Source organism: Salmo salar, chromosome 12 (assembly GCF_965601325.2).
Source record: "Salmo salar chromosome 12, fSalSal1, whole genome shotgun sequence".
NCBI classification, from domain to species: Eukaryota; Metazoa; Chordata; class Actinopteri; order Salmoniformes; family Salmonidae; genus Salmo; species Salmo salar.
Window position 1 is genome coordinate 93,038,729 of NC_138302.1, and position 25,974 is coordinate 93,064,702.

General features: G+C 41.3%; 1 protein-coding gene across 3 annotated transcripts in view; it reads right to left on the reverse strand.

The window, feature by feature from the left end:
- Positions 1 to 381: 381 nt before the first annotated feature.
- Positions 382 to 25,974, reverse strand: part of LOC106566018 (immunoglobulin-like and fibronectin type III domain-containing protein 1) — a 36,359-nt gene continuing 10,766 nt past the window's right edge. For all 3 annotated transcript variants that reach the window (XM_014133803.3, XM_014133802.3, XM_014133800.3), the window contains 18 exons: positions 19,942 to 20,060; positions 19,537 to 19,678; positions 16,998 to 17,125; positions 16,573 to 16,714; positions 12,626 to 12,744; positions 10,515 to 10,656; positions 9,917 to 10,035; positions 9,475 to 9,616; positions 9,074 to 9,367; positions 8,598 to 8,900; positions 5,263 to 5,439; positions 4,938 to 5,066; positions 4,430 to 4,738; positions 4,202 to 4,284; positions 3,872 to 4,064; positions 3,407 to 3,703; positions 2,907 to 3,233; positions 382 to 2,601 (listed from right to left, as the gene is read on the reverse strand). In XM_014133803.3, the coding sequence (XP_013989278.2) occupies positions 2,597 to 2,601; positions 2,907 to 3,233; positions 3,407 to 3,703; positions 3,872 to 4,064; positions 4,202 to 4,284; positions 4,430 to 4,738; positions 4,938 to 5,066; positions 5,263 to 5,439; positions 8,598 to 8,900; positions 9,074 to 9,367; positions 9,475 to 9,616; positions 9,917 to 10,035; positions 10,515 to 10,656; positions 12,626 to 12,744; positions 16,573 to 16,714; positions 16,998 to 17,125; positions 19,537 to 19,678; positions 19,942 to 20,060 (3,170 nt within the window). In that variant the 3' untranslated portion in view covers positions 382 to 2,596. The remainder of the gene's footprint in view (positions 2,602 to 2,906; positions 3,234 to 3,406; positions 3,704 to 3,871; positions 4,065 to 4,201; positions 4,285 to 4,429; positions 4,739 to 4,937; positions 5,067 to 5,262; positions 5,440 to 8,597; positions 8,901 to 9,073; positions 9,368 to 9,474; positions 9,617 to 9,916; positions 10,036 to 10,514; positions 10,657 to 12,625; positions 12,745 to 16,572; positions 16,715 to 16,997; positions 17,126 to 19,536; positions 19,679 to 19,941; positions 20,061 to 25,974) is intronic.

Sequence of the window (25,974 nt, forward strand, 5' to 3'; positions counted from 1 at the left end):
AAGCCCTGAGCTAGGCTGAAACCTGCATTTTGGAGCTGCCTTACTCAAGAAAGCAAAAAATACATTATGTTTATATGGGGTTTCATTAACTCAATAATATATATTTTTTTACATTCTTTGCAAACTGATATGTGACGCGTATAAATGCCAAAATAACATGCAAAACAGGTTGCGTTTGCATTACACACGTTATTCTAAACTCCCTTCAGTAAAAGTATGGTATAAGGAATTTGCAGACAAGCTGTCATGTTTAATTTAAGTGACGATTATTGTACTTATCAAATGTTTTGGATGAGCGCTCTGTTTTTTTGTTTCTGTTCCTCTCTCTCTGTCTCTGTAGCTGTCACGCTGGTATAAAGGAGTGGGAGACAGGCGCAGGAATACATAATGGCTTTTTTAATATACCCAAAACAAGCACATATACAAAACACTGAGATGTACCCATACAAAAGAGCGAGGGTAAACCTCGTAGAACGACACAGGCCGAGACCCGTAATGCACAAAACACGCAGCACAAAAGCTGAAACAACTCACACGGCCAACAGACAATGGAACAATAACCGACAAGCACAATGGGGAACAGAGGGCACATATATAACATACTAATCAGGGGAAACGGGAACCAGGTGTGCGTAATCAGTCAAGACAGACCGGGGTTGGTAGTAATGATCCAGTTCAGTGAAGCCTAAATGGACGGTGATGTTGACCTCCGGAACTGGTGAACAGAATGAGCAGCAGTACCTGGGATCCGTGACAGTAGCTTCCGGGTATGCTGGAATAAGGACCCGAGCTACGGCAATCGGCTGGCTTCTCAGTACTGTTCTGAATTGCGTGTTCATGTGAAGGGACTTATTGGAAGACACCATGTCAGTAGTGATGGGGTTGTGTATATGTATTATATATTGTGCTATATTGTATTATGATAAACTGATTGCAACGGTTCAATGAAGATAATTCATGATATGTTAAGCTGAGTGGAGAATATACGCTTGTTTATAATTGCTTAATTAATTAATGAGTTTGTGCTGATGGGAGGGGCTTCCCCTACAAAAGGGGGGACCGTTTTTAGTGAGCTGTTGATGGGGCAGCACTGTTTAGCTGTCCCCATAATGTATACTTTTGTGGCAGCACTGTTTTCTTTCGGAATCATTATGTAAATACACACCCTTGTACAGAAGTGCTTTTGTGGCTCGGCCATCATTTTATTTGGTAGAGTTTAAGTTTAATATAGGCTTGAGTTTCAGTTAAGGTTTTTCAGTTTAGCCTTCTGGCCTACACTACGTGACACACTGTAATAATGATATTTGCCACATAACACACAACAGACTCAGTGCAAAAGAAAAGACACAACTCTAACCAAGCGCAGATCTCGCGCAGCTTGCAAGATTCTGGCGCATAGGCACAAAATCTGTAGTTAACCGACACTGGTGGATGAATGGTGGTGTATGTGCATGTGACAATAAAACAAACTTATAGACCCCTTTCTGTGTTTGCAAACATTGCCACACTACTTTTGGATTATAATTGGATTTTAAGGCTCATACTGTATGCATGTCCTGCTTAATATAATGTTTGTGTCATCATTGCAAATCAACTGCATTATACTTAAAAAACACTTCAACTTTAACCAGTAAAATATCTCTTTGGCTAGCTTTTGCTACAGCCTTTGTCAATGAGCGTTAGTATTATAGCTAACAACTGCTGAATCCAAAATATTTATTTTGCAAAGATCACAACCAAATATAATCTTTCACTGTTCAAGCAATAATCAAAACATAATTGTAAGTGTATGAGAACCCAACATTTTATTTTGTTAAGAAGTAATAAAAACGTAAATCTAGGTTATGTTCAATGGGTGCAGATGGCGATGGCTTTCTTACTGCTGCCAATAGTCGCGCGAATCTGTGCATGATGTCAAGTGTGTTGTGTACTGGAAAAGGGCATGAAAGGTGGCAGGTAGCCTAGCGGTTAGGACCGTTGGGCCACTAAGTGAGAGGTTGCTGGTTTGAATCCCCGAGCTGACTAGGTGAAAAGTCTGTTGAGGTGCCCTTGAGCAAAGCACTTGACCTTAATTTAACCTGTAAGTCGCTCTGGGTAAGAGGATCTGCTAAATGACAAATGTAACTTACTTAAATATCATTTGATTCAAATATGAACAGATTGATACATCTGTATAATGAATTGAAAGACAATTACACATAATATCACTCTTAATTACCAATATTATATGGAATCTGCATATTAATTCAATGAATAGGCTAAACTCATTTCCTAATGCAAGATATGTAGCCTATGTAGATTTGTCTCTTCACTTTACTTATTTATATATATAAAGACGCTTTCACAAAAGTTAGTGATATATGTTTGTCTTGTCATGTTCATTTCAGGCTTTGCAATGTTTTAACAACTAGAATACATAGAAGGACACATTGCATGTAAGCACATAGAAAACCAAGAGTGTAACATTTAGACTAAAGAAAAAGGGCATATGAGCCTCCACACACACAACACCTAGTCTATTTGAAGAATATATGATAGGTCAATACATAAGTTTCTGTTGCCAGCTGCTGCCAATCAATCCATCTGGGTGAACTCTTCACTCTGGAAAACAAACCAATGTTACAGAATTAATATTCTACTACACATAGTATCACACACTAGGACTTCCATGATGTAGAACTGAGGTACATAGATCAAAGACCCCCTCAAAGGTCAAGATATGCTACTTCATTATATCCTGTGGCCACAGGATGAAATTCACTAAACAGAAAATAAATAATTGTTGTCTATGAGCCAATTAATGCACAGTATAGTCACGAAGACCCTCCGCCTCAGACCTGGTGTTTGAAAATAATTACAGATTGTTCCTGTAATTAAAAAATTATGACGGGACTGTGAGATACTACCTCTGACTGTGAGCTTGGTGGAGCACTCTGCCCTACCCAAGGGACTGTCTGCGATGACACTGTAGTCGCCGCTGTCCTTGGGTCCGATCTTCAATATGAGCATTGTGCAGACCCCACACACGTTGGTGATAAGGTAGTTGGTGTTGGTGTTGAGGCTGACGTTGTTGTGGTACCATGTAACATGGGGTTTTGGATCCCCTCGTACAGCACAGCTCATGTAGCACTCGTAGCCTGGTGGAGCGGTGCGGATTTTCAATCGGAGTAAAAACGATGGTGGACACTGGAGGTCCAAGCCCTTTACGTCTGGCATGTCCAGTATGAACTTTTCTGAGTTACAGGAGAAAAGAGAGAAAGATTACCTCGCAACTAATACTGTTTTGTATACAGGCAACATTTCAAACTTACAGTATTCTCTGTGATGTGGCCTATGCTAAAAGTTTTACGATTCAATGATCTTTCATTCAACAAATGCAAGGAGGCTAGTTGCTGTCGCCACAAACCTTTTCTCCTTGTGGTTCCCCATGTAGGGGACACAGCAGGTTCTGAGAGGCCCATGTCATTCTTAGCAAACACCCTGAAGTTATACTCTCTGCCGGGTAGAATGTTGATAACTGTGAACTTATGGTTGAAGAGGCTGTCAGCGACCATCCTCCAGGTGCGCTTGACAGAGTCACGTTTGTACACAATGTAGTGCAGCCTGTCATCCTTCTTCTCATCTGGGGAGGGAGTCCAGGTCACAGTCACTGTTCCAGGAACATTCTGTTCCAACTCCACCGGGCCAGGAGGCTTGGGATCATCTGGAACCAGGTCAGAAAGACATGGTCATCTGATTCGAAGCTGAACTTACCTCCAGTAACTGCATTAATACTGGCATTAAAAACTTCACTTACGATTCTCATCTACCGATGCCATAAGATTATAGTTGAAATTATAAAAAACATATAGGCAAAATGATTAACATTCACCTGTAACTCTGATCTCGACACTGAAGGTCTCCTGACCGACCATGTTCTTGACAATGATGGTAAAGATGCCCGTATCAGAGCGCTCTGACGTGGGGATCAGAAGCTGTGAACCTCTGTCAGAGTTGGTTATGGTGACACGTTTGGACACAGGAACGCAGTCCTTCAACCAATAGATATCTGGCAAAGGAGAGGCCTGTGGACCATGTGAAACCATGTAAACACAGAGAACTTGGTGACACAAGCAGCATACAGCAGTAGTCATTACAGTGAAAGCGTTTATCTTTTTACAGTCGATTTTGTTGGCTGAAAGCTGCATTTGCTTCCCTTTACCTCAAAGTTGATGTTGAACCGTACAGTATTCCCCTTTCTCACAACCATGAAGCTCTTTGTTTTTCCTGTAAATTGTGGCCTCACTTGCAGGGTAAAGAAAATTCAAGTATCGGTCAGATTACATTTTTTATTGAATATCAAATTACATTTCAGGGATACAGTCGACTTATATACAATATTCACTATTGAACATCACAATAGTGATTTAAATTAGTTGCTATTCCTTACCAGGAGGAGGCATGGCGATGATGTAATTATCAAAGCCTTGGGGCTCGCCCTCGCCTCCATCGTTTGTGGCGATCACTCTCACCCAGTACATTCCCATTGCCTTCAGGCCAATCACATTGAAGGAGGTGGGGATGATGGGGTTGATGTTACAGCGAGTCCACTCTGGGCTCTCATTTGGTCTGATCTCCACAAAGTAGCCTTTGGCCTCATCCTCCACCCCTTCCACCTCCTTTGGTTTAGTCCAAGCCAGAGAAAACGTGGTGTAACTGGAATCTGTTAGCTTTAGGTCTATGACTTTACCAGGGGGTTCTGGAATTACAGCAATGTGATACAGTAGTTAGTATTTTAGTTGACATGTGCAATATTACGTTGGAACCAGCCTGATCATTGCGTTCACTATTCTATTTCAGGGTGAAGACAGCGATCAGCCTAGTTCTGCCAGGCTATTGGTGTAACTGATAGTTCTAATATTTCAAAAACATAAATGGTTTTGATGACCATGACTTACTTTTGGGATCTCTGGCAAAGACTATAACAGAGGGAGGACTGGGCTCGCCGACACCAGAGATGTTAATAGCTGACACTCGAAATTCATAAGCTGCTCCCTCAATAACATCTTTCAATGCAAACGTTGTGTCTGAGAGAAAATAAAAAAGTTCAGAGTATCATTATGCCAGAGCATACTTACAAAGTCTTACACATAAAAGTAAAGTGTGATGAGTCGCGGTTGCAAGTTATATATTTTTACGAAAGGTTCTTGTTGTACACTTCCAGGTAAATTAACACATTTGTAGATATATTTCCTTGAGCCATTGCCTATGAGGAGGCCGCACCTTTGATAGGCCCATCTAGGTTCGCAGGGCTCCAAAAGTTGCTTCCCTTCTTGCGTCTCTCAAGGTTGTAAGCCCAAATTTCAGTTTCTCCAGTGTTGATAGGGGGAGACCAAGCCAGGTTGATGCAGTCCTTGAAGGCACTGACCACTTTGGGTGCCGAAGGGGGTCCTGGGTAACCTGAGAGAATAACTTGTTATTCTGCTTTCCATTACCATGCATATAGTGCCAAATCTAATCACAGTGGAGAATTCTTCCTAGAAATGACAGAATCTGTATGTAAAGTCGGTATAACAAAAAGATGTTCTGTGTAGAATAAGAGAACGATCCAGCTGGATGTAATGTCAGGCAGAACACTCTCTTCATGTAAAAATACTGATTTGCTTTGTTTCGATAAAAATAATAGGACTTCACAAACAACAAAAACAAAACGCCCTCTGAATGTATAAAACATTAGGAACACCTGCTCTTTCCATGACATAGACTGACCAGGTGAATCAAGGTGAAAACAATGATACCTTATTGATGTCACCTGTTAAATCAACTTCAGTCAGTGTAGATGAAGGGGTGGACACAGGTTAAAGAAAGCGTTTTAAGCCTTGACGCAATTGAGACATGGATTGTGTATGTATTAAGATGGCGCCGACGGAGAAGGGCAATATCTCACGCTTTCCAACCCAACTTTGCTATTTAGTGACTTGTATTGTGTTTATCTTAAAACATTTTTTTACAGAAAGTTCATACTATTATCATGTGACCACCAAGCACTTCTGGACATCAGATCGACAGTTACAACCCTTGATTTCGACTTCAAATACGACTTTAACACGGGAGACGAGGTGGAGCCCTGGTGTAATTGAGGCGTAGAGTAATCCAAATGTTGCTCCCCTCCATTTTATTGGCAAATGTCCATTCACTCGAGAATAAGATTAGTTTGAGATTTTCCTACCATAGAGACTTGAAAAAAAGTCCTGTACTCCCAGTTCACCCACGATTGCAAGGCTGCGTACGACTCTAACACCATCATCAGCTTGCTGACGACACGACAGTGGTAGGCCTGATCACCGACAGCAATGACTCAGCCTACAGGGAGGAGGTCGGAGATGTAGCAGTGTGGTGCCAGGACAACAACCTCTCCCTCACCATCAGTAAGACCAAGGAGCTGATCATGGACTATAGGAGAAAGAGGGTAAAGCACACCCCCATCTACGTCAACGGGGCTGTTGTGGAGCGGGTCGAGAGCTTTAAGTTCCTTGGTGTCCACTTCACTAAGGACTTAACATGGTCCACACACACCTGGATGCCTAGTCACTTTATCTTTCCTTCATGAACATATCTACCTCAAGTACCTCGTACCTCTGCACATTGATCTGGTACTAGTACTCCGTGTATATAGCTTCATTTTAGTGTATTTTGTTTTATTCCTCGTGGTGATTACTTTTTTCTTTTTTTAACTCTGCATCATTGGGAAAGGTTCGTAAGCAAGTATTCCACTAAAGTCTACACCAGTTGTGTTCAGCGCATGTGATAAATACAATTTTATTTTATTTGGTAGTAGGTGCCAGGTGCACTGGTTAGAGTGTGTCAAGAACTGCACCACTGCTGTTTTTATCATGCTCAACAGTTTCCCGTGTGTATCAAGAATGGTCCACCACCCGAAGGTCATCCAGCCAACTTGACACAACTGTGGGAAGCATTGGAGTCAACATGGGCCAGCATCCCTGTGGAATGCTTTCGACACCTTGTAGAGTCCATGGCCTGACAAATTGAGGCTGTTCTGAGGGCAAAAGGGGGTGCAACCCAATATTAGGAAGGTGTTCCTAATGTTTTGTACACTCAGTGTAGACCTCGTCAGTGTACAAAACATTATTTAATAATGTGATCAACATAGGTTTTCCAAATTCAGTCAAATATTTTAGATTTTTGTTTAACTTTATAATATACCAAATCTGTAACTAGATAGTTCAGTCCTCCAAATAGTTATTGAGGGTGAATGAGGCTTTCCAATCTATACATTTTTTGCAGCAATTAGACCTTGATTGCACAACTTTCTCTAATATTGATCACCTATATTTACATTTCCCAACAGACATAACGTGGATGGATGGATATAAATTCCTAGACATAATGAAATGATAGCACATGCAGTATCCCAAAAGGGTGTCAGTTTATCACAGGACCCCAGCATATGTAATAGGGTTCCTTTGTGCTTTTTGCGTCTCCAACAGAGATATAACATTTCTGGGTGCAATACATGCATTCTGGCAGGAGTGTAGTAAGTCCTATGATTATCTTATTAAATTGTGGTAGTTTATGTCTTAAATTGTAGGAGCAGGTATGAGCATTTTCACATATCTCCTCATTTTCTTCCTAAAGATCTGTTTCACATTTTTTCCTTTTAGGTTCTGAACCATTAGGTAAAGTTTCAATCAACCCTTGATATAACTTGGCAATTCCTTAGGTTCATCCAGATTCTGTTGAAGCGATTCAATATCATTTTGGATTGTCTGTTTTTTCTTCAACGCCTTGGAACCGAAATAGTGAATATATTGTAAATCATAAGGTATTATATTTATGGCTTTGATACTCCTCCCTGCACAAGTATAGCCAGCTGTCCATTGTTTAAGGGAAGGCAGTTGTGCAGTCCAGTAATACATATTCATATGAGGTAGTCCAAGACCACCAGCTTTATAGGGTAATTGTAAAACAGTCAATTTGACTCTTGAGATCTTTCCATTCCAAATAAAGTTGGAGAGCCGGCAGTTTATTTTATTAAAAAAGTTGGATGGAATTGAAATGGGCAGGGTCTGGAATAAATACATCAACCTTGGTAATATATTCATTTTGATTATGTTGACCCTACTTAACATAGAGATAGGGAGAGATCTCAATCTCTGAACATTAATAGATAGGTTTGAATTCAAAGGAGAGTAATTGATTTCATAGGCCTCCTCCAGATTGCATGGAATCAGTACTCCAAGGTATTTCATTTGTCTTTGTCCATTTCCACTTACATTTACTTTCTTAGCTTGAGAAATTATGATTCACAATTCACTTTGAATCCTGATACAGCATTATGTATCCATCAATAGTAAAATAAATGACAGAGAATGTTCTGGTTCAGTTAAATAAAGTAAAATGTAATCTGCATACAATGAGATCGCATGTTGATCTCCACCAATCTCTATGCCCCGGATTAAGCCATGAGTTGTAATTATGATTCTAGAGTTTATGTGGCTAAAGAAAATAGACATCAGGCATCCCTGTCTTGTCCCTCTTGATAACTGAAATGATTGAGAGATCTGTCCTAAAATATATGGATTTTTAACAATACTTACACAACATGCCAGCCTGGATGTCCTCTGTCTCCAGCACATCACTGACTCCCTCCTCATTCTTGGCTCTGATGTGGTAACAGTATCTTTTCCCAGGCTTTACATTAGTATCCCTGTATTTAAGGGGGTCATTTGGGAGCTCCCCTACATTTGTCCATGTTTTGCTTCCCCCCACTTGCTGGCGCTCCAAAATGTAGTGTTTGACTGGACAGCCACCGTCATCCTTTGGGGGTTTCCATTTGAATTCAATGGCGGTTAGAGAAGTTTCCACAATTTCCACAGGTCTTTGTGGTGGAGTGGGTTTGTCTGTTGGGAGAAAACTATGAAAATGAAAACGTGGCCTAACAACAGAATGAGATGTTTGTGATATTCCACAAAAGGCTTCAAGCGAAATGTATGTCATCATTGAGGCATTTTGTAAAAATGTTCTGCATCGGACTTGCCAGGAATCTAATTTCATATCCTGCTTCCTAACTCACCAAGAACAATCAGTCTGGATGTGGCTTCCAATGTACCATAGTCATTTTTTATATTGATTTTGACCTCTCCACAGTTCTTCCTTTGACAATCGGTAAGACACAAGCCGGCTTTTATGTCAGTCTGTTCTATCTTGACATTGAGGCCTTCCAGGAGTTCCTCATCCTCCTTGATCCACTTTATCTTCATTGGCTCACCACCCGAAAAGGCCAATTTCCACTCAGCCGTTTCACATGCTCTCACAATGACCGGCTTAGAGAATTCTCTCAGAGAATCCATGTTGAATGTTGGTGGGTCTTAAATATGAAAGAAAAGAAAATTCTCTAATCAAGGGAACAACAGCCTTACTGAAGCTTTTCATAACCCTGGATGTAACCCACATACTGTAACTGTCCATTCTTACTCTGCACAGTGAGTGATCCCTCAGATATTCGACCATCCACCTCAAAGCGATAGACTCCTGCATCGTCTTTTTTACAGTTATCAATGACCAACTTGTGACAGGCTCCTTCTTTGATGATTTTCACCCTGTCATCAGGAGGTACCTGATCCCAGAAAGAGAATATATTTAAATCTAATAGGGGAAAACAGACTCTTGTTTCTCAATCAGCAATAACATAATCTTTGCTAATGGGTACTTTTTCCCTTTGATGACGGTTTTGACAGGATGAATAAAGGTTTTATTTATACCATTATGAGGTGGAGGATTTCCTAGTCCAACATTAATACACCTGATCCAATTAATTAACTAATCATCAAGCTATTGTTCTGAATCAAATATTATCGGGCTGGAGCAAAAGGTTGCTGAATACTTTATTTGTGTCATTGAAGAATACAGCACTCACCTGAAATCCGTCTTTATACCAGACCCCCTTACAGTTCGGACTGCTCAGTTTGCAGGACAGCTCTGCTGGTGTGCAGATTTTAACTTGGACATCAGCCACTCCCAAAATGAATTGAACAGCTGGATCTATAAATAAGTAAAGACAGCCAAAATTGTCATGCACAAAGACTGTGTGTGTATATATAGTCACTATTGTCATTGTACAACATTATCATAATGACTATAGATGAACAAGTTATAGAATATATATTTACTGTGTCTTATAAATGACAGAACAACAAAATGTTACTTAAAATGTTACATACCAAGTTAGGTGATGAATTGTTATCCATGTCCATAACAGCAATTGTCACAGGGTTGGAGGGGGGGGGGGGGGGGTGTAAAGTAGAATGAACACAGATGTATAACAGGTGATAAACATTTGTCTATGATAGTTTTACAATTTTATCCAACAAAAACATAACACCGTCATAAAAGAGACATAACATCAGAGGTCATCTTGTGTCACTGAATGTCAGGTGACAAGGCAGTGTCATTTCCCACCTATTGGAAACAGTTTGGTGTAATGACATGTTAATATAACAGTCTATGTTACTTACGCTGAACAGTGAGTGTGGCCTCTGATATACGACCATCCACCTCAAAGCGATAGACTGCTCCATCATCTTTTCGACAGCAATCAATGACAAGCTTGTGACAGGCTCCATCTGTGATGATTTTCACCCTGTCATCAGGAGTTACCTGATCACAGAAGTAGGGATTGAAACAGCAGACTGAAAAGAGATTCTTGTTTGTCGTTCATCTGTCACACAATCTTTCCTAATGGTTACTTTCACTTCCATGACTGAAATACACTGAACAACAATATAAACGCAACATGCAACAATTTCAAAGATCAACAGCTCATATAAGGAAATTAATTAGGCCCTAATCTAAGGATTTCACATGACTGGGAATACAGATATGCATCTGTTGGTCACAGATAACTTGGGGAAGAAAAGGTACGGATGTGGATTAGATCTGGATTTGCCTCATGCAGCGTGACACATCTCCTTGCATAGAGTTGATCAGGCTGTTGATTGTGGCCTGTGGAATGTTGTCCCACTCCTCTTCAATGGCTTTGCAAAGTTGCAGGATATTGTCGGGAACTGGAACACGCTGTCATACACGTCAATCCAATTTGTGCACAACATTTGAGAGGAATAAGCTTTTTGTGTGTATGGAACATTTCTGGGATCTTTTATTTTAGCTCATGAAACATGGGACCAACACTTTACAGCTTGCGTTTATATTTTTGTTCTGTGTAGTTCTGTTTATCCTGTCAGGATTTCACTTAAACTCATTGAATGTTGATCGCCCCACCATCTGACAATAACTATTGTCTATATACAGTACGCTTAAAGAGGACGTATAAAGAGGATGTGATGAAAAAAAAGAAATCCCTGTTGAAAACGGCCTATCGCCTATTGTAACGATCGTCGTGCAGGAAGGAAGAAGTGGACCAAGGCGCAGCTGGGAGCGAACTCATGTTATTTATTACAGACTGAAATAACACGGTCAAAACAGAGAATAAACGTATCGCTACTGCTCCAACAAAAAGAGACAACAACCCACAAACATCGTGGGGGGAAAAGGAACTTAAATATGATTCCCCAATCAGAGGCAACTAGCGACAGCTGTCTCTGATTGGGAATCTACAGAACCCAACATAGAAATACGCCCCAAAGCAAGGCTATACCAAAACATAGAAAATAAACTATAGAAATGCCACACCCTGACCAAAATAGAAGAGTTAACCTGGTCAGGGCGTGACACCTATGTGGCATCGGTATTAGTCATATACGTAATTTATAGTCCCAAAATTCACTAACAGCTTTAAAACTGATCATTTAAAAAGAAAGTCAATATTTTCAAAATTATGAAGTCTGAGATTAGGAGTACCTGTGAAGTCTCTGCTTTCCTTGATATATTTGAAGGTTGGGTTTTGATTTCATGTAATGCCCACTAAGATGGTGTTTGTTCATGAATTCTCTCTCGGAGCGCACACAAGTCGCTCCAGCTGAAGGGTAGCGTTCGGATCTCACAATATCAGTCAAGCATCAAAGCTAATTGGCTAAAATTAGCTAGCTGAGAGAAGTTTTTTTTGCTTACTGAAACCTGTCATAACAACCGGGTGTAGGCTAGGCTGGTTTTAAAATCATCAATTATTCTTCTCTCTTGGACTCTCAAACCAGAGTGTTAATATTGGAGTAGATTGTCAGAGTGAATTTACAAACTCAGACACATGCAAGAAACACCCACATCAAACACAAATCTAGACTTCGAAGCATTTTTTTGCGAGGAGGAGGAAAACTGAGGCAAAATCAGCCACTACAGTCCCTCTTTAATGCAGAGTTCTTCAACCCTGATGTGGAGCAAAATCCTGTACACCTTGTGGTTCTCCTGGACCAAGGATGAGTGGCACAGTGGTCTAAGGTACTGCATCTCCATGCTAGAGGCATCACTACAGACCCTGGTTTGATTCCAGGCTGTATCACAACCGGCAGTGAGTGGGCGGCGTACAATTGGCCCAGCGTCGTCTGGGTTTGGCCGGGGTAGGCCGTCATTATAAATAAGAATTTGTTCTTAACTGACTTGCCTAGTTAAAAAAAGGTTAAATAAAAAAATTATGAAGAACACTATTTGCTTGATTGAAGAATAATGTACTGACCTGTTTTCCATGTTTATACCAGACCCCGTCAATGTTCAGACAGCTCACTTCGCAGAGTAGCTCTGCTGTTGCATCAAGCTTAACGTCGACGTCAGACAGTCCAATGCTGAATTGAGCACCTAGATCTAAAAATAAGTAAAGACAACAGTAACCATCATAGTTTAGTATAATCTCAAAGTGGGTAATGCATCACCACTTTCCTTATAATATTAGCTGTAAATTGTCATACAGATGTAGGATCTTAATTTTAACCATTTCGCTACAGCAGAAAAATATTCCTGCAGCAAAAGGAAATGTCAATAACTACAGTTGAAGTCGGAAGTTTACATACACTAAGGTTGGAGTCATTAAAACTAGTTTTTCAACCACTCCACACGTTTCTTGTTAACAAACTATAGTTTTGGCAAGTCGGTTAGGACATCTACTTTGCGCATGACACAAGTAATTTTTCCAACAATTGTTTACAGACAGATTATTTCACATATAATTCACTGTATCACAATTCCAGTGGGTCAGAAGTTTACATACACTAAGTTGACTGTGCCTTTAAACAGCTTGGAAAATTCCAGAAAATGATGTCATGGCTTCAGAAGCTTCTGATAGGCTAACTGACATAATTTGAGTCAATTGGAGGTGTACGTGTCAATAGCTCCCTAGGAGAGGTGGGTGTGAAGTCAGGTGCAGGAGAGTAATAATATAGAAAAGGCGTTTATTAAAGAGTCCATCCATAGAACAGCACAGGACCACAACAGCAGCCCACTAAAATAATCCGGAACACAGTCCAGAAAATACACCTGTCTAACAGAACAAAATAAAATGCAACCCAAACCAACGACAGATACACAAACAATCCCGCACGAAACCGAACTGGTAGGGCGAGATTAAATACCCCACTAATTAACCTAAACAAGACACAGGTGAAACACAAGACAGACAAAACCAAACGAAAAGGAATAGGGATCGGTGGCAGCTAGTAGACCGGCGACGACAACCGCTGAGCGCCGCCCGAACAGGGAGAGGAGCCACCTTCGGTGGAAGTCGTGACAGTACCTGTGGATGTATTTCAAGGCCTACCTTCAAACTCAGTGCCTCTTTGCTTGACATCATGGGAAAATCAAAAGATATTAGCCAAGACCTCAGAAAAAGAATTGGAGACCTCCACAAGTCTGGTTCATCCTTAGGAGCAATTTCCAAATGCCTAAAGGTACCACGTTCATCTGAACAAACAATAGTACGCACGTATAAACACCATGGGAACACGCAGGCGTCACACAGCTCAGAAAGGAGACACGTTCTGTCTCCTAGAGATTAACGTACTTTGGTGCAAAAAGTGCAAATAAATCCCAGAACAACAGCAAAGGACCTTGTGAAGATGCTGGAGGAAACAGGTACAAAAGTATCTATATCCACACTAAAAACGAGTCCTATATCAGCATAAGCTAAAAGGCCGCTCAGCAAGGAAGAAGCCACTGCTCCAAAACCGCCATAAAAAGCCAGACTACGGTTTGCAACTGCATATGGGGACAAAGGTCGTACTTTTTGGAGAAATGTCCTCTGGTATGATGAAACAAAAATAGAACTGTTTGGCCATAATGACCATCATTAAGTTTGGAGGACAAAGGGGGATGCTTGCAAGCCGACGAACACCATCCCAACTGTGAAGCACGGGGGTGGCAGCATCATGTTGTGGGGGTGCTTTGCTGCAGGAGGGACTGGTGCACTTCACAAAATAGATGGCATCATGAGGCAGGGAAATGATGTGGATATATTGAAGCAACATCGCAAGACATCAGTCAGGAAGTTAAAGCTTGGTCGAAAATGGGTCTTCCAAATGGACGATGACCCCAAGTATACGTCCAAAGTTGTGGCAAAATGGCTTAAACGACTTAACGCACGGATCCCGCTAGCCAAATTCAAATTACAAAATTGTTATATTAAACATTCATGAACAGACAAGTGTCTTACATAATTTAAAAGCTTAACTTCTTCTAAATCCAACCGTGTTGTCAGATTTCAAAAAGGCTTTATGGCGAAAGCAGACCATGCGATTATCTGAGGACAGCGCCCCGCATACACCAGCATTAAAAACATTTTCCAAACCAGCAGAGGCGTCACAAAAATCAGAAATAGCGATAAAATAAACCACTTACCTTTGAAGATCTTCCTCTGTTTGCAATCCCAAGGGTCCCAGCTACACAACAAATGGTTGTTTTGTTCAATAAAGTCCTTCTTTATCTCCCAAAAAAGGCAGTTTAGTTGGCGCGTTTAATTCAGTAATCCACCCGTTCCACTCATTCAACATGCAGACAAAGGAATCCCAAAAGTTACCGGTAAACTTTGTCCAAACAAGCCAAACAACATTTCTAATCAATCCTCAGGTACCCTAATATGTAAATAAACGATACAATTTAAGACAGAATGTAGTATGTTCAATACCGGAGATAAATAACGAAGTGCGCACCCTCATTCACGAGCCCCACAAGACTAAAGTCCTAACGAGGGACACCTTGAAAGACTACAAATACTTGCTAATTTTTCAAAAAACAAGCCTGAAACCCTTTCTAAAGACTGTTGACATCTAGTGGAAACCATAGGAACTGCAATCTGGGAGCTATTTATTTGTATATCCCATAGATATGGCCTGTGACCTCAAAAAAAAAATGTCCGGATGGATTTTCCTCTGGTTTTTGCCTGCCATATCAGTTCTGTCATACTCACAGACATTATTTATATCCAATGCTACCAATTATATGCATATCCTAGCTTCTGGGCCTGAGTGACAGGCAGTTTACTTTGGGCACGTCATTTATCTGAACTTCCGAATACTGTCCCCTAGCCCTAAGAGGGAGCAACAAAGTCAAGGTATTGGAGTGGCCATCACAAAGCCCTGACCTCAATCCTATAGAAAATGTTTGGGCAGAACTGAAAAAGCATGTGTGAGCAAGGAGGCCTACAAACCTGACTCAGTTACACCAGCTCTGTCAGGAGCTGGTGTGGGAAGCTTGTGGAAGACTACCCCAAACGCTTGACCCAAGTTAACCAATTCAAAGACAATACTAACAAATACTAATTGAGTGCATGTAAACTTCTGACCCACCTGGAATGTGATGAAAGAAATAAAAGCTGAAATAAATCATTCTCTCCACTATTATTCTAACATTTCACATTCTTAAATAAAGTGGTCTTCCTAACTGACCTAAGACAGGGAATTTTTACTAGGATTGAATGTCAGGAATTGTGAAAAACTGAGTTTAAATGTATTTGACGAATGTGTATGTAATCTTCTGGCTTCAACTGTATGTGGATTATAATTAATGGACATTTTGTGTAGTGTTCAATACATTTTTCTCTAGGGCAAATCAAGTCTGAAATTTTTAAGTGGAAATTACAAACTTTAGAAGCTTTTTTTAAACCTTTGTATACAACTATTATCAGCTACAAAAGCAAACAAATTAAGATCTTACATATGTATGCACAAGACATATGCAATAGCAATGAACCAAAAATAAACAAGGTTACATATGATTATTGACAAGATAATGATGGGGACTATAGATTGTTTAGGAAGTTCACAGAATGGTGGTTTCAAATGTTATACCACATTGTAATTTGTCATAATGAATATAGACCAGCAAGTTATATAATTACTGTGTCTTATAAATTATGAAGAACAGCAGCAATGTAATGTTACATACCAAGTGAGGTGATGAATTGTTATCCATGTTCATAACAGCAATTGTCAGAGTTGGCAGAGTTGGCAGGGGAGAAAGTATATTGGAATGAACGAAGATGTACAGTATAACAGGTTAATCAACATACTTCACTATGATGTATCATTCAATTTCATGTACAGTATCTTAAAGTGCTCTAATCAAGGGAACATCAGCCTTAGAGATGCATTTCCGGATCCTGGATGTAACCCACATGCTGTAACCGTCCATTCTTACCCTGCACAGTGAGCGTTGCCTCGGATTTACGACCATCCACCTCAAAGTGATAGATTCCTGCATCGTCTTTTTTACAGTTATCAATGACCAGCTTGTGAAAGGCTCCTTCTTTGATGATTTTCACCCTGTCATCACGAGGTACCTGATTACAGAAATAGAGAACACATTAAATCTAACAGGAGAAAATGTAATCTAGTTTGTCATGTAGTTGTCAGATAATCTTTCCAAATAGTTACTTTTCACTTGAATGACTTCAATAGTTGCGTTTTTCCCACCATGATTGATCTTCACCAAGCTATTGTTTAGTTGAATCACATATGTTAGTATTGGGCTGCAGCAAAAGCCTGCACACCTTGTGGATCTCCTGGACCAAGGTTGAAATAAACACTGACTGTATTTTGGGGATTGAAGAATACTGCACTCACCTCTTTCCCGTCTTTATACCAGAACCCCTCAACATTCGGACTGCTTAGTGTCAAGGACAGCTCTGCTGTTTCATCAAATTTAACTTCGATATCAGAGAGTCCGTATCCAACAAATTGAGCACCTGGATCTATAAATAAATAAAGACAGCAGAAATCGTAATAATATAGTCTCTAAGTGGGTAATGCATCACAACTTTCTTTATAATCTTAGCCGTAAATTGTCATACAGATGTAGGATCTTAATTTGAACCATTTTGATTACAGCAGGAAAATATTCCTGCAGCAACAGGATAGTTTAGTAGAGTGTCAAAGTTTGTAATGCACCACAAATCTCTGCTGTAAATTGCAAACATATTGTATATGCTCTTACTGAATGGAACTAGATACACAAAGTAAAAGGGATAGTTCACTTAAATTACAAAATTACATATTGGTTGGCTTACTCTGTAAGAAGTCTATGGACAAGGTAAGTCAGCAACCATGCTTTGGTTTTGTTTACCTGGCCACTGTCTCCAAACTTTAAAACAATTTTGTCCAAAAACCAATGCAAGTCAATACAGTATCTCCAATGTTTTGTGTTCCATGTCCAAATCCTCTCAAAGTAACTTTATTGAGCTAAACAATCAATTTTAAGGTGATTTGGACATGACATGCAAAACATTCTAACATCAGAGATATTGCATTGCTTTTGTTTTTGGATATACAGAGCCTTCGGAAAGTATTCAGACCCATTGACTTTTTCCTCATTCTGTTTTACGTTACAGCCTTATTCTAAAATGGATTAAATAAATAAAAAATCTTCAGCAATCTACACACAATACCCAGGAATGATCAAGCAAAAACAGGTTTACTGAATTGTTTTCAAATTTATAAAAAATAAAAACAGAAATACCTTATGTACATAAGTATTCAGAACCTTCGCTATGAGACTCCAAATTGAGCTCAGTTGCATCCTGTTTCCGTTAATCATCCTTGAGATGTCTCTACAACTTGATTGGAGTCCACCTGTGGTAAATTCAATTGACTGGACGTGATTTGTAAAGGCACACAGCTGTCTATATAAGGTCCCATTGTTGACAGTGCAAGTCAGAGCAAAAACCAAGCCTTGAGGTCAAAGGAATTGTCTTTAGAGCTCCGAGACAGGATTGTGTTGAAGCACAGATGAAGGAAAGGGTGCCAAAAAAAATGCAGCATTGAAGGTCTCCAAGAAGACAGTGGCCTCCATCATTCTTAAATGGAAGAAGTTTGGAACCACCAAGACTATTCCCAGAGCTGGCCGCCCGGCCAAACTGAGCAACTGAGAAGGGCCTCGGCAATGGAGGTGACCAAGAACCCGATGGTCACTCTGACAGACCTCCAGAGTTCCCCTGTGGAGATGGGAGAACTTTCCAGAAGGACAATCATCTCTGCAGCACTCCACCAATCAGGCCTTTATGGTAGAGTGGCAAGACAGAAGCCACTCCTCAGTAAAAGGCACATTACAGCCCACTTGGAGTTTGCCAATAGGCACCTTAAGGACTCACACCATGAGAAACTTGATTCTCTGGTCTGATGGCCTGAATGCCAAGCGTCATGTCTGGAGGTAACCTGGCACCATCCCTACGGTGAAGCATGGTGATGGCAGCATCATGTGGTGGGGATTTCTTTCAGCGTCAGGGACTGGGAGACTTTTCAGGATCGTGGGAAAGATGAACAGAGCAACGAACAGAGAGATTCTTGATGAAAACCTACTCCAGAGCGCTTAGGACCTCAGACTGGGGCGAAGGTTCACCTTATAAAAGGAGAACACCCCTAAGCACACAGTCCAGACAATGCAAGGACAAGTCTCTGAATGTCCTTGAGTAGCCCAGCCAGAACCCGATCGAACCTCTATGGAGAGACCTGAAAGTAGCTGTGCAGTGACGGTCCCCATCCAACCTAACACAGCTTGAGAGGATGTGCAGAGAAGAATGGGAGAAACTCCCCAAATACAGGTGTGCGAAGCTCAGAGAGTCATACCCAAGAAGACTCGAGACTGTAATCGCTGCCAAAGGTGTTTCAACAAAGTACTGAGTAATGGGTCTGAATAGTTAAGTAAACGTGATTTTTCAGTGTTTTATTTTTTTATAAATGTGCAAAAAAATTCTAAAAACCAGTTTTTGCTTTTTCATTGTGGGGTATTGTGTGTGTATATTGATGAGTGGAAGAAAACAACATTTCAATCCATTTGTAATAAGGCTGTAATGTAGCAAAATGTGGAAAAAGTCAAGAGGTCTAAATACTTTCCAAACTTGCACTGTATTTACTGTGATTTATAAATTACAGAATAACACACATTTTTATCTTACATAGGCCTACCGTTAGAATACATTTTTATTGGTTGCAAAACAAATATGAATACATGAATAACAGGTGAATAAACACATTTATATAATGATGTAGAATTGTTTTATGTAGGACACATTCCATCTATCTTAAAGTGCTCTAATCAAGGGAACAATAACCTTACAGGAGCATTTCCTGATCTTGGATGCAATCCACAGTAACTGTTCATCCTTACCTGAAACAGTGAAATTTGCCTCAGATTTATGACCATCCACCTCAAATGAATAGACTCCTGCATCATTTTTTTTACAGCTTTCAATTACCAGCTTATGACTGGCTCCATCTTGGATGATTTTCAGCCCATCCTTATCAGTTATCTGATGACAGAAATAGAGAATGGATTCAATCCAGTAGGGGACTGAAAATAGCATCTTGTTTTTCATTCAACTGTCAGAGCTTATTTTGTAATGGTTATTATTTCCCGTTATTTAACTTTGACAATATATACACATCATCAAGCTGTTTAGTTTAATCAAATGCGTTAGTATTGGTCTGGAGAATTAGCCTGCACACCATGTGTGTCTCCTGGAACAAGGTTGAAGAACACTCTATTTCTGTGATTGAAGAATACTGCACTCACTAGTTGCCCGTCTTTAAGCCAGACTCCCTCACAGTTCTCACGGCTCAGTTTGCAGGACAGCTCTGCTGTTTCCCCAAGGCTGCCATTAATATCAGCCAGTCCATTAAGGAATTGAACACCTGTATCAAATCAAATCAAAGTCACATGCACCAAATACAACAGGTGTAGGTAGACCTTACAGTGAAATACTTACTTACGAGCCCCTAACCGACAGTGCAGTTTCAAAAAATACAGCTAAGAATAAGAGATAATTAAAGAGCAGTAGTAAAAATTAACAATATATACAAGGGGGTGCCGGTACAGAGTCAATGTGCGGGGGCACCGGTTAGTTGAAGTAGTATGTACATGTAGGTAGTTAATTAAAGTGACCATGCATAGATGAAAACAGAGAGCGGCAGAGGTGTGGAGGGGGGGGGGGGGGGGGGGGAGTAGTCTGGATAGCCATTTGACTAGATGTTCAGGAGTCTTATGGTTTGGGGGTAGAAGCTGTTTAGAAACCTCCTGGACCTAGACATGGCGCTCCGGTACCGTTTGCCGTGTGGTAGCAGAGAGAACAGTCTATGACTAGGGTGGCTGGAGTCTTTGACAATTTTTAGGGCCTCCCTCTGACACCGCCTGGTATGGAGGTCCTGGATGGCAGGAAGCTTGGCCCCAGTGATGTACTGGGCCATTCGCACTACCCTCTGTAGTGCCTTGTGGTCGGAGGCCGAGCAGTTGCCATACCAGGCAGTGATGAAACCAGTCAGGATGCTCTCGATAGTGCAGCTGTGGAACCTTTTGAAGATCTGAGGACCCATGCCACATTTTTTCAGTCTCCTGATGGGGAATAGGTTTTGTTGTGCCCACTTCACGACTGTCATGGTGTGCTTGGACCATGTTAGTATGTTGGTGATGTGGACACCTAGGAACTTGAAGCTCTCAACCTGCTCCACTGCAGCCCCGTCGTTGAGAATGGGGATGTGCTCGGTCCTCTTTTTCTTGTTGTCCACAATCATCTCCTTTGTCTTGATCACGTTGAGGGAGAGGTTGTTGTCCTGGCACCACACAACCAGGTCTCTAACCTCCTCTCTATAGGCTGTCTTGTTGTTGTCAGTGATCAGGCCTACCACTGTTGTGTCATCGGCAAATGTAATGATGGTGTTGGAGTCGTACCTGGCCATGCAGTCATGAGTGAACAGGGAGTAGAGGAGGGGGCTGAGCACCCACCCCTGAGGGGCCCTTGTGTTGAGGATCAGTGTGGAGGATGTGTTGTTACCTACCCTTACCACCTGGGGGCGGCCCGTCAGGAAGTCCAGGATCCAGTTGCAGAGGGAGGTGTTTAGTCCCAGGGTCCTTAGCTTATGATGTAACATTAGGTAAGTAAACTCAGCAAAAAAATAAATGTCCCTTTTTCAGGACCCTGTCTTTCAAAGAAAATTCGTAAAAATCCAAATAACTTCACAGATCTTCTTTGTAAAGGGTTTAAACACTGTTTCCCATGCTTGTTCAATGAACCATAAACAATTAATGAACACCTGTTGAAACGGTCGTTAAGATACTATCAGCTTTGAAAAACACCAAAAGAAAGATGCCCAGGGTCCCTGCTCACCAGCATCATAAAGACAGAGCTACAGGGAGACAGGACGGACAGCTGATCATCCTCGCAGTGGCAGACCACGTTTAACAACACCTGCACACGATCGGTACATCCGAACATCACACCTGCGGGACAGATACAGGATGGCAACAGCAAATGCCTGAGTTACACCAGGAACGCACAGTCCCTCCATCAGTGCTCAGACTGTCCGCAATAGGCTAAGAGAGGCTGGACTGAGGGCTTGTAGGCCTGTTGTAAGTCAGGTCCTCACCAGACATCACCGGCAACAACGTCGCCTGTGGGCGCAAACCCATCATCACTGGACCAGACAGGACTGTCAAAAAGTGCTCTTCACTGACGAGTCGTGGTTTTGTCTCACCAGGGGTGATGGTCGGATTCGCGTTTATCGTTGAAGGAATGAGCGTTACACCGAGGCCTGTACTCTGGAGCGGGATCGATTTGGAGGTGGAGGGTACATCATGGTCTGGGGCGGTGTGTCACAGCATCATCGGACTGAGCTTGTTGTCTTTGCAGGCAATCTCAATGCTGTGCGTTACTGGGAAGACATCCTCCTCCCTCATGTGGTACCCTCCCTGCAGGCTCATCCTGACATGACCCTCCAGCATGACAATGCCACCAGCCATACTGCTCGTTCTGTGCATGATTTCTTGCAAGACAGGAATGTCAGTGTTCTGCCATGGCCAGCGAAGAGCCCGGATCTCAATCCCATTGAGCACATCTGGGACCTGTTGGTTCAGAGGGTGAGGGCTAGGGCAAGGGCCATTCCCCCCAGAAATGTCCGGGAATTTGCAGGTGCCTTGGTGGAAGAGTGGGGTAACATCTCACAGAAAGAACTGGCAAATCCGGTGCAGTCCATGAGGAGGAGATGCACTGCAGTATTTAAAACCTCTTTGGGCTAGGTGGGACGCTAGCGTGAAATTGCAGACCGCGAAATTCAAAATACAAAAATCGTAATATTAAACATTCATGAAAATACAAGTGTCTTACATCGTTTAAAAGCTTAACTTCTTGTTAATCCAACCGCTTTGTCAGATTTCAAAAAGGCTTCATGGCGAAAGCATACCATGCGATTATCTGAGGACAGCGACCCGCACTCACCAGCATTAAAAAAAAAATTCAAACCAGCAGAGGCATCACAAAAATCAGAAATAGCGATAAAATAAATCACCTACCTTTGAAGATCTTCCTCTGTTTGCAATCCCAAGGGTCCCAGCTACACAACAAATGGTAATTTTGTTCAATAAAGTCCTTCTTTATCTCCCAGAAAAGTCTGTTTAGTTGGCATGTTTGATTCAGTAATCCACCGTTCCACTCGTTCAACATGCAGACAAAGGAATCCCAGAAGTTACCGGTTAACTTCATCCAAACAAGTCAAATAACGTTTCTAATCAATCCTCAGGTATCCTAATATGTAAATAAACAATACAGTTTAAGACGGAAGGTAGTATGTTCAATACCGGAGATAAATAACGCCCTCATTCAAAAGACTAGAGTCCTAATGAGGGACACCTTGAAAAACTACCACTACTTGCTGAAACCCTTTCTAAAGACTGTTGACATCTAGTGGAAGCCATAGGAACTGCAATCTGGGAGAAATTCCTTTGAATGTCCCAGAGACTAGCATTGAAATGGCCTGTGACTTAAAAAAAAAATTTTCCGGATGGAAATGGTTCTATCCTGCCATGTCAGTTCTGTTATACTCACAAACATTATTTTAACAGTTTTAGAAACTTCAGAGTGTATTCAATGCTACCAATTGTATGCATATCCTAGCTTCTGGGCCTGAGTAACAGGCAGTTTACTTTGGACAAGTCAGTCATCCGAACTTCTGAATACTGCCCCCTAATGCAGCTGGTGGCCACACCAGATACTGACTGTTACTTTTGATTTTGACCCTCCCTCCCCCTTTGTTCAGGGACATATTCTTCAATTTCTGTTAGTCACATGTCTGTGGAACTTGTTCAGTTTATGTATCAGTTGTTGAATCTTGTTATGTTCATACAAATATTTACACATGTTAAGTTTGCTGAAAATAAATGCAGTTGACAGTGAGAGGACGAGTTTACATCATACCGTAGTCAGGATAATCTAGACAAGTAATGCATCACATTTTTCCTCATGATCTCATCTGTAAATTTGCATTTTTATAAATACACTATAAATACACACAAAAGCTATTTCAGCCACACCCTTTGCTGACAGGTGTATAAAATTGAGCACACAGCCATGCAATCTCTGTAGACAAACATTGGCAGTAGACTGACCTTACTGAAGAGCTCAGTGACTTTCCCCGTGGCATCGTCATAGGATGCCACATTTCCAACATGTCAGTTCATCAAATTTCTGCCCTGCTAGAGCAGCCCCGGTTAACTGTAAGCGCTCTTATTGTGAAGTGGAAACGTCTTGGAGCAACAATGGCTCAGCCACGAAGTGGTAAGCCACACAAGCTCACTGAGCGGGACTGCCGAGTGCTGAAGTGCGTAGCGCGTAAAAATCGTCTGTCCTTGGTTGCAACACTTATTTCCGAGTTCCAAACTGCCTCTGGAAGCAACGTCAGCACAATAACTGTTTGTCAGGAGCTTCATGAAAGGGGTTTCCATGGCCGAGCAGCCACACACAAGCCTACGATCACCATGTCCTATGTCAAGCGTTGGCTGGAAAGGTGTAAAGCTTCCACTGGACTCAGTGGAAACGCACTCTTTGGAGTGATGAATCATGCTTCACCATCTGGCAGTGCAACGGACAAATCTGGGTTTGGCGGATGCCAGGAGAATACTACCTGCCCCAATGCATAGTGCCAACTGTAAAGTTTGGTAGACAATTTTGTGCTTCCAACTTTATGGCAACAGTTTGGGGAAGGCCCTTTCCTGTTTCAGCATTACAATGCCCCGGCACCTAAAGCGAGGTCCATACATAAATGGTTTGTCGAGATCCGTGTGAAAGAACTTGACTGGCCTGCAAAGAACCCTGACCTCAACCCCAACACCTTTGGGATTAATTGGAACACCGACTGCGAGCCAGGCCTACTCACCCAGCATCAGTGCCCGACCTCACTAATGCTCTTGTGGCTGAATGGACGCAAGTCCCCGCAGCAATGTTCCAACATCTAGTGGAAAGCCTTCACAGAAGAGTTGAGGCTGTTATAGCAGCCGAGGAGGGCCCAACTCCATATTAATGCCCATGATTTTGGAATGAGATGTTCGATGAGGAGGTGTCTACACTCTTTTGGTCATGTAGTGTAGATATTCGATAGAAATTAAACAAAATAAGCAAGGTTAAATATGACAACTGACAAAATAATGATATGAACTAGACATATGGATTGGTTAGGCAGTGCACAAACTGGCAGTTTTGGTTTGTATGGTTGGTTGTACCACATTGACACAATAATACAGATGAACAAGTTATTGAGTTATGTTTACCGTGTCTTATAAAGGATTATAAACTAGGTGGTTCGAGCCCTGGATGCTGATTGGCTGAAAGCCATGTTATATCAGACTGTATACCATTGGTATAACAAAACATTTATTTTTACTGCTCTAATTAGATTGGTAACCAGTTTATAGTAGCAATAAGGCACCTCAAGGGTTTGTGATATATGGCCAATATACCACAACTAAGGGCTGTGTCCAGGCACTCCGTGTTGCGTCGTGCGTAAGAACAACCCTTAGCCGTGGTATACTGTATTAGCCATATACCACACCTCCTCGGGCCTTATTGCTTAAATATACTATTTGAAGTGAAAAAAACATAAGCCAATTTTTTGCTTTTAGTAAAAAAAAAAGGTTATTGACAATATACATTTATGGACTTTGTTTGGATAAAGGTAGTCAATGCACCTCTGGGGCATGTTCAGCAGGATGCAACGTTTTGGAACGTTCAGATAGAAATAGGCTGTAGAACAAACATGTCTCTCCGACATGTAGAAATAAGGAATCACATAGGCTCTATTCATGGAATTTCTATGTGCAAGGTTTAACAAAGTTTGGCAACTGAACGGGGCCCTTGATATGATGAGTGTGACAACCCACCAGTACTTATCAGCTAACTGGTATATGTCTTGCTCTAGTGCTATCTAGGAAGTACTGCAAGTCCTGGTCTGATGCTGACGAAGCCTGCTAATAAAGTCTACACAGCAAAAAAAGTATTTGCTTATAAATCGAAGGCTGAAGTCAATCTTCAATAAACAGTCCCACAACAAAGCTTTGATAAAAATAATGAATCTAAGGTCAACATATTTGTCAAGTACAAATTAAGCTACCATATAAAAATTACAGTAAATTAAAGTCAGAATTTAACATCCAACAAACTCCCTACTTTTTGCTGGGATTCCCTCAGGCAGTATTGTGTCAGCTTAACATTTAAACCACAGCTGCCATCAGGTTTAAACATCAGACTGAAATGAAAGAAACCAGCACCTTTTGGGGTTAAACTTG